At 53.3% G+C, this 9,075-nt stretch overlaps 1 protein-coding gene across 1 annotated transcript; it reads left to right on the top strand.

Annotated features, from left to right (window-relative positions):
* Positions 1 to 2,441: 2,441 nt before the first annotated feature.
* MCAT (malonyl-CoA-acyl carrier protein transacylase) lies at positions 2,442 to 7,886 on the top strand. Its single transcript, XM_051962277.1, has 4 exons — positions 2,442 to 3,054; positions 3,992 to 4,079; positions 5,429 to 5,646; positions 7,266 to 7,886. Exons 1-4 carry the CDS (start codon positions 2,611 to 2,613, stop codon positions 7,698 to 7,700), a joined length of 1,185 nt encoding a protein of 394 aa, XP_051818237.1. The 5' UTR covers positions 2,442 to 2,610; the 3' UTR covers positions 7,701 to 7,886.
* The last annotated feature ends 1,189 nt before the right edge of the window (positions 7,887 to 9,075 follow it).

Here is a 9,075-nt window from a genome sequence, read left to right as displayed (position 1 = left end):
CTGTTTCCAACTAGGCTCTCTGGTCTTATATCATGTGATGTTCCCTGGCACTCACTGTTTCCAGGCAACATTGAGCTAGCTGATCCTGCTCACTGGGGGAACCATTCCCAGACACCACCAAGTGCTGTCTCCGGCCTCCATATATTTGGAACCGGGGGACACTCCTTCACATCGTGGAACCATTCTCATCCTTCAGCAACCAGCTCCTCCATGGAACTTTTCCTGATCCTATCCATTTACTGGATCACAGAAACTCTAAGGACTAGGTCAAGAGATGCTAGATCTCAAGCTAGAAGGGGGCAGGGGAGGAAGGGAAAGTAACCCAATCCCTTCATTTTATAACTGGGGCCCAGGGAGGCTGATTTGCCTTAGATGATCGCACACCTAATAGACATCAGAGGCAGAATTTGAATCCAGGTCCCGAGCCTCCTGAGCCAGGGCTCTTTGCCCACTGCCATACGACTCATCATCATCAACAACAGCAGCAACATGCTAGCTAGTGTCTACCATCTTGCATTTGAGGAAATGCTTCCTGGGTATGGGGACCGGAATAAAATCCCTGTGTGATCCCACACGCAGTCACAGGGGGGAGCCAGGATGTCCACACATCTGTCCAGGTCGCTTTCGATTTCGCAGCACTTTCTTCAACAGTTCTGTTAGCCGATGCAAGAATCATTTCACTCATCACTTTTGTGGGGTGGGAGAGGGTGGAGATGAGAGAAAGATAAGACCTACCTATAATTCCATCTCTTTAAGGACCCAGGGAGAATTTCCTCCACCCATGCAGATGTACCTGCTTTGCAGTTTAAGACTAGTTGAGAAGTTAAACAGAGATAGCACAGCCAGGATGTATAAAGAAGCAGGACCTGAACCCGTCTCTCCACCCACTAGTCCAAACTGCTCCTTTTCTTCATTTTACAGGTGAAGAAACTGAAACTTAAAGAGGGGAAAGGGTCCATATCTAAGTACGAGGGACTGAAACGCCAAGTCCCAGCGTCAGGAATATGTTGGAGTTTTTTTTAATAAACTTTTTTTTGAGTAACAAAAGGAGTTCTAAGGTGGAAAAGCCAGGACCCAGAAGTGCATCAGACACCAGCTCTGCTGTTTACCTTGTGAAACCTTGAGCCATTTACTTCCCCCTGGCTTTTCCATCTTTTGTTCATCCTTCATTTTTGAAGAGAACCAATGGCATCATGACAGGGTGAGGTTTGTCTCCTGTGGATTTGATTTGTGAGAGAGAGCTGCATAAAATCTTCAGCTTCACTCTCTCTTCCAGAATCACCATAAAGAGGGAAAAGGACCCCCATGTGCAAAAATGTTTGTAGCAGCTCTTTTTGTGGTGGCAAAGAATTGGAAAATGAGTAGATGCCCGTCAATCGGGAATGGCTGAAGAAGCTGTAGTATATGAAAATAATGGGATGTTATCATTCTATAAAAAAGTATGAACAAACTCATTTTAGAAAGGCCTGGAAACATCTATATGAACTGGCACTGAGCAAAACAGGCAGAACCGGGAATACATCGTGCACAATAACAGCAAGATTGTGCCATGATCAATTACAAAAGACTCGGTTCTTCTCAGTGCTTCAGTGCTCCAAGGCAATCAAAATAAACTCTGGACAGAAAATTCCATCTGCACCCAGATAAAGAACTAGGGAGACTGAATGTAAATCAACACAAGTTACATTCATTTCTTTTTTCTGTTATTTTTTTTTCTCTCCCATGGTTTTCCCCTTTTGTTTTGATTTTTCTCTCCCAACATGATTCACAAGGAAATATGTTAAAAAAAAAAAAAAAAAAAAAAAGAGTACAGAGTCATTACAGTCCAGAAATAGGATGACTGGAAATGAGCCTGGCTGGTGGATGACCTTGGCTGGGACGGAAAGACCGTCTTTGTCTGACGGAGTTCTAAGCGCTAAGAAAGGTCTGCTTCGGCCGCCTTCTTGGCCGGAACCATTGGAAGAAATTGTTCTCCTCAGCGGATCGCGCAGAATGCTTTCACACGCTTGGCGTGGCCATCCCCCTCACTCACAGATGGGCTCCAGGCTTGTCACTTCCCCTCAGCCCGGTTTAGCCCTTCTGCCAAGAAGTTTAAGGTGCTTCTTGGAACCACAGGGGAGAGCTGTATGTGAAAACTTTCAGGCGAATCACGGCCTTCCCCGGGCCTCCATTTTTCCATCTGTAAAATGAGGGTGTTGGACTAGAGGGCTTCTGAGCGCTCTTCCAGCCGCAGGGCGACGAGCCTAAATCCTGGTTGCCGTGTGACCATGAATTAGGCACTGCCTTCTCCGAGCTTCAGCTAAATCTGTCCAATGAGCGTAACCTTTCCTAACCCTCCCACTAACTCCGGGAAGAGGGCGCTTTGTAAATCTTGAAGCGCCACTAGCTATCACCTTTTAAATTTTAATATTATTATTAAAATGCGTTATATTTTTTATTAGTATTATTATTAAGGAGAGAGGCAGAGGGCGCTGTGGGGAGGAGGAACTTTTTTCCCAGACGCCGGTTCCGCGTACGGAGTTTGTATCGAACCGGGCACGCACGCGGCCTTCCGTACGGGCGCGTCGGGACGTTGCTAGGCAACAGGAGACGGCGGGGGCGGCGTCAGTCATGGCGTCCGTCATGGCGGCCCGGTGGCGGCTCGGCGGAAGGGCCTCAAACGCGCTCGGACGGCGTCTCTGGTCCTCGCGAGCCCGGGACCCCGCGGGGCCGCCGCCGCCGTCCGAAGTGGAGGACGTGGTGGAGCTGCTAAAGGACGCCACGCTGGGCACGGGCTCGAAGACGGGGTCTCGTCCTCGGCGGCGTCCCGAGACCACCTCGGTGCTGCTCTTCCCGGGCCAGGGCAGCCAAATCGTCGGCATGGGACGCGCGCTTCTTCGCTACCCGGGCGCGCGCGCGCTCTACGAATCCGCCGCGCGCGTGCTGGGTTACGACCTGCTGGAACTGAGCTTGCGCGGACCGCGCGAGGCGCTGGATCGCACGGTGCATTGCCAGCCCGCGCTCTACGTGGTCTCGCTCGCCGCCCTGGAGGCGCTCCGGCACAAGCGGCCCGAGGTAAGCCCCGCCCCCTGCGTCTCTCTGCGCGTGCGTCCTCTGCGGGCCTCAGTGCCCCGCTCTGCTATTTATCCTCCATCTACTGCCCTGTAAAATGGGATTTTCAGTCATCTCTTCCCCGGGCTGGCGGGAGACTAAACGGAAAAATGCGTGAAGCGCTTTGCAGACTTTTAAGACATTATAAGAATGTCAGAGGAAGGAAGGATTTGGGATTGAAAAATGGCAAAAAGCAGATTAAAAAAACCTCATTTTCTCATTTTTCCCCTCCCTCGGATTGGAGTTTTTCCCGGTGGGGAGGAGGGAATAACTGGCTTATCCGCCGTTTTAGATTACTGGGATCTGCAGGTGGACATCGGCCTCTTATGCCCTGAGACCGGGTATTCGCTTCATCCTGCACAACGTGCGTGGATAACGGGCGGTCCTTTCATTGTGTCCCACTCGTTGAGGTTTTCTTGGTAAAAATTCTCGAGAGGTTTGTCATTCCTTCCAGATGCAGAAGCTGAGGCGAACAGGGCAAAGTGACTCGCCAGGGTTACCCAGCTGCCAAGTGTTCAAGGCCGGGTTTGGAATCCAGGAGGTTCCGCCCATTTCGTCACCTCCCGGCAGGGCCCAGGATAGTGAATGCTTAGAAGTTGGGCCTTCGAGCCAGTTCTGTTATTCTTTGGTTTTTCAGATTCTCTGGGAGCACTTCCTGTCACCAGGAAGGGACCTCGGGCGTCCTGGAGGCCGTCCTCCTCCCAGGGGCCCAGGATTTCTTCTGCTGGGGATCAGATTCTCTGGGAGCACTTCCTGTCACCAGGAAGGGACCTCGGGCGTCCTGGAGGCCCGTCCTCCTCCCAGGGGCCCAGCATCCCTTGGGGCTTGCAGAGGCATCGGGACACGTGTTTTAGAGCCCACTTCCATGGCCTGACCTTGTGTTCCGCATCTCTTGCTGCAGGTTATTGAGAATTGCGTGGCTGCAGCGGGATTCAGCGTGGGAGAGTTTGCAGCCCTTGTCTTTGCTGGTGCCTTAGAATTTGAAGAAGGTACTAAGGACATTTGTTGGCTTTGCCACAGGGTCACGACAAGCCTGGGCCTTTGGGCCCTCTTTGAAATGCACTCTATTATATGGCAGGTCTACATAGGAGTAAGAGGGGGAGAGGTGGGAGGGATGGAGCCCTGGACCCCCAAGAGCTTCTTTCAGGTCCTGGTTCTGACTCTTTCTATGATTGGGAGTAGGTCCCTTCACTTTCCTCAGTTTCCTAATTCTATAAAGTGGCACTTGCAGTGAGAGAGGATGGCATAGCAAGCACTGACCGTAGAGCCAGGAAGGTTGGAGTCCTGACCCGTCCCTGACACCCACTGGTGCAGCGCCCCTGTATAGGCCAGTTAATGCCCCTCCAGGGCTGATAAAGTCATGTGTCTGAACCAAAAAAGAAACCAGTCTGTGAAATACAAAGCTCCGAGAAGGTTCTGTGTTCTCCCTTCTGTCTCAGCCAAGCGCACTCATTCATTAAGGTTGCGGTGTTACTGTGCTTGGCGTTCGGCCCCCCAGTGGTTCGCCAGGCTCTTAGCTGTCCCCTGTGTGGTGTGAGGGTTGCCGTTCCCATCGTCCAGGCGAAGAAACTGAGGCTTGGGGAGAATGGAACGTGCCTCCAGTCACACAGCAGCATGTGCTTGAAGTCAAATTGGAAACCCGTACCCTTCTGCCACCTCTCAATACCGAACGTTCTTCCCTTGGACTCTTTTATGCTGCTCTCTCTTCCCTGTCACTGCTAAACTGCCTGTACATGAAGTGAAGGTGGAGCACCAGACCCGTGAGCCAATCACTGGGCCCGGTGCCCTCTGGGAGGCCGCCATTCCCCAAGGCATCATTTGTTCCGGAAGTGAAGGGCCACTTCTGCAGAGCCGAAAATCCCCGACTACCTTTTGCCTGGTTGCCTGCCTCGGTTTGTCAGGGCGATCTTCATAAAGCCCAATCTTCATTCCCCTTCATCCCCCACGCATTCCACTCCACTGGTGCTCAGTTACTTCCCAGTGATGCCTTCCCAGTCACCACACCCCTGACTCCCTCCCACTGGCTCTCTGGTTAGGCTGCAGCTCCCCGTAGCCCTTCTCTGTACTACCCGGCCTGATACCCTCCTCCTCCTCATCTCTGCCCCTGTGTCTTAGCAAAAATCCCACCTTGTAGGAAGCCATCTTGGGCTGTCCTGACAATACCTTCCGTTTCCTCCGTCTGCATCTTGCACAATCCTGGCTATTACCTCGTCTCCACACAGCCCCTTGAGATCAGGAAGTGTTTCTGCTTTGCCTTTTGGACTAGCATAAAGCGTGGCACAGTGTAAGAGCATCCCAGACGCGTGCCGCCGAGTGACCGGCCTTTGCTCCTTCTCAGGGTTGCATGCTGTCAAAGTCCGCGCCGAGGCCATGCAGGAAGCCTCCGCGGCTGTACCCAGCGGGATGCTGTCCGTCCTCGGGAAGCCCCAGACCCAGTACAAGCGGGCGTGCTTGGATGCACGAGAACATTGCCAGACCCTGGGCATCGAGCAGCCCGTCTGCGAGGTGGCCAACTATCTGTTTCCCGACTGCAGAGTGATTTCCGGGCATCTCCAGGTGAGTCTCCTTAAAATATCAGGCCTTTGGGCAACTGAAAGACGTGGAAGCAGAAGTGAGATTTCATCGGGATGCTTTGTGGCGCGACAGTGCACGGAGCGCCAGCCTCGGAGTCGGGAGGACTGAGTTCAGACTCGGCCTCAGACAATTGACGCTCGCTGGCTGTGTGGCTTTGGACAAATCATATGATCCAGGTCAAAAAGAGGGAGAAAGAGAGATTTCATGCTCATATCTCCCCAGGAAGATACCCTACACTGTTTCCCATGAGAGCACCTGGTAATTTCCCAGCAGTCCTAGGAAGGAGGGATTGATCCATTGTCTCAAGGAACCTGGGTGGGGACTTCTCCCCAGTGACCAACCCTGTGGCTGGGCCAGGTCCATGCTTGAAGCCTTTCCAGCGTAGGAGGGTCTCATGGTGAGCTGGCAGGACCTTGGAAAACCTAGGCCAGTTCCTGCCAATCTGAAACCAGCTGCTTGTATCTCTGGCTCTGCCATCTTTGCGAGTGCCAGGGCACTGGAAACAAACTGGGTGCTTATTAGTTAGGGGATAGCTGAGCTGTTTGTGACGTCCAAATGCAACGGGGCAGGATCATGCTCTAAAAAATGAGGAAAATGAGACAAGGAACATGGGGAAACCTGGATGGGATGAGGCAGAGCAAAGATGTTAGGATTGTTTTGTTCTACATTTTCTTTTCTTCCATTTACAGCTTCACCAACAATGCATGAGGGCCGCCCGTCTCCTGGGGCCTCTCTCCAGGCACTGACCATTCCCCTTTTTGTTGGCCATTTGCTCTCCCCTCTCTTGTTAGGAGGCCGGGGGTACAGTTATTTTTAGGCAGAACCTGATATCTTCCCTTGAAGGCTCAGTGTAGGTCCCACATTTACTTCCACTGAGCTGAGCTCCCTGTGGTCTGATGCATTTGCACGGGCCATCCTCCATACTTAGACTTCACTGCGTGGCCTGCTGAAATTCTTCTCCGGCCCCTCTTGGAAGCCTTCCCTCATCCTATTACTTGATCTCAATGCTTCCATTTTCACACCATGTTCTGCACCTTTTTTTCCTACCATAGATGCTCCCATGGGTCACAGCTGTTCATTTAGAGACAAGCCTTATCCGCCGTGCCCGTCTGAGTGTAACCTTCTCCACGGCAGGGCTGCTCTTGGGCAGTAACCGCCAGGCCCTTCATAAATGTTTAGTAGAATGAATTTAGGAAAAAATGGGTAGTGGCTGGGCCTGGGGGACAGAGCCAGAAGGGAGTGATAGGTTCATGTGTTGGGAGGACCTGGTGACAGGCTGGGATTTTGAACTCAGAAGCCAGCCTGCTTATTGACTGACTAGTCAATAGATGGAGGCCGTTTAGCCTCCTGGGATTCATCCTGCTTCTCTTTCCATCGTTCCACCCGAGGACACCTAGGGTCTTGTCCTTGCCTTGCCCCATTATCTCTCTCTTCTGAGTCTCAGTTATGTCTGCGGTCATTTGAGATCAGAATCCCTGCCCGTGTCCCTCGGCACCGAGTGCCGTTCTCGGTGCGGACCCCAGCGTCCTCATTCTCTAGGTCAGACTGAAGGCGCGCCTGCTGCCTGCTCCTCACCCACTCGCTTGTTTGTTCTGTCCCAGGCCCTGCAGTTCCTCCAGAAGAATTCCTCCAAGTACCACTTCAGGAGGACCAAGATGCTGCCGGTCAGCGGAGCGTTCCACACCCAGCTCATGGAGCCCGCGTTGGAGCCGCTGGCTCAAGTCTTAAAGAAGATGGACATAAAGAAGCCTTTGGTTTCCGTCTATTCTAACGTGGATGGCAATAAGTACGTGCACGCCAAATACATCCAGAAGCTGCTGGTGAAGCAGGTCGTGTGCCCCGTGAAGTGGGAGCAGATCATGCACGCCATCTTTGAACGGAGGAAGGGGACGGACTTCCCGCAGACGTTCGAAGTGGGGCCTGGGAAGCAGCTGGGGGCCGTGCTCAGGAACTGTAACCTCAAGGCTTGGAGGGCCTACAGTCACGTGGAAGTGACGGAGGAAGAGGAGCCGGATGAAGAGCCCCTGGCTGGCTAAGCCAAGCCACCTGTCGCCGCTGGGATTGGTTGGAAGGGCAGGGCCGGGACTGGGCCGCTGGTGTGTCAGGGGGGCTGGGGCCACCCCGCGGCCTCTGTCGAGGGAGTCTCCCTCCCTCCCGGGTTCTCTCTCTGGGCTGGCAGACCTCAAAGGGATATAAAAATAGACCGCGCTCTGAGCCCATCAGATTCTGTGTTCTTTGGTGGCTGTCTTGTTTCAAGTGTTCTCTGAAAATATTGCATGTCTAGAGGAGAGCGTGGACGGGGGAATTCTGAGCCTGGCCTCAGTGTAGGGCCCCGAGGGTCAGCTCCCAAGGCAGCGAGAGCCCCCACAGCCTCCCCAGATCCCCTTTGCACAGCCTGGCCTCTGCTGGAAGGCCTCGGAGCAGCCCTTCCTGTGGGAGGAAGCTCCTCACCCCCATCCTCCCACCGTCTGCCTCTGCCCCTTCCTCCTCACCTCCCCCCTCCTGCTCTTGCTAACAGTGTGAAGACAGTTTGGGGAGGAACCTGAGGCCCCCAGATGAGGTTGTGACTGGGAGAGACCCAGGATGAGAACATGGTCTGGAGGGTAGCTCCCTGCCTGCTTCTCCGGATGCTAAACTTGCTCTCAGCTTTGGGGCCGTTGGCCTAGGCCTTGAGACTGTTCTTAGGCTACTGGCCTGGGGCTTAGGCCACTGGTTTGGGGCTTGGACCGTTGCTTAGGGCTTTGGCCATTGGACTGGGGCTTAGAATGTTTCACACAGAATCCTTAAAAGGTGCCTGCAATTGCCCATCTCTTTCGAGCACAGCGGACTTACCCAATTTGTCAAGGACTAGGTCTCCCCCTTGCCTTGGACATGCTAAATGCACCCAATTGTGTAGAATTGAGAAGCCTCCAGAGGAGCTCAAAGTGCACCCTCTTTGTTTTGGGGAGTTGGGGGCTTCTGCCCCTCCCTCTTTGTTTTCTTTTGTCAGAAGTGTGACCTTATCAGGCCGTGAGCATCCCCAGTTCACAACCTATGACCTTTACCTCTTCTTTCCTGAGTAACTGCCTTCAGCAGCTCAAGAGTCAGTGGGATTGACCCAAGTCCCCAAAGAGCGGGGTCCCCAGCACTCGGCACAGTGCCTGGCCCATGGTAGGTGCTCACCTGCTCCCTCTGCCATCAGTGGATCAGCTCCCAGGGCTTCCCCCACCAAGAGGCACCTCTGTGCTCCCCTCCCACACCCCAGGGCTTCAGTCCGTCTGCCTTAGGAAGGGACTTCTATATGTGTAAGAGACCGAGCTAGAACATGCCAGATCTAGAAGGGAACTGGGATGTGGAACAGGGAGTCTCACTGTTTCAGACCAACAAATCCAGCGTCCCCATTTTGTAGATGAGGAGACTGAGGTCCAGAAA

The sequence above is a fragment of the Antechinus flavipes genome, chromosome 5 (assembly GCF_016432865.1).
Source record: "Antechinus flavipes isolate AdamAnt ecotype Samford, QLD, Australia chromosome 5, AdamAnt_v2, whole genome shotgun sequence".
NCBI classification, from domain to species: Eukaryota; Metazoa; Chordata; class Mammalia; order Dasyuromorphia; family Dasyuridae; genus Antechinus; species Antechinus flavipes.
Note: the sequence above shows the minus strand (reverse complement) of the source record. Positions and strands in the feature narration are given on the sequence as shown.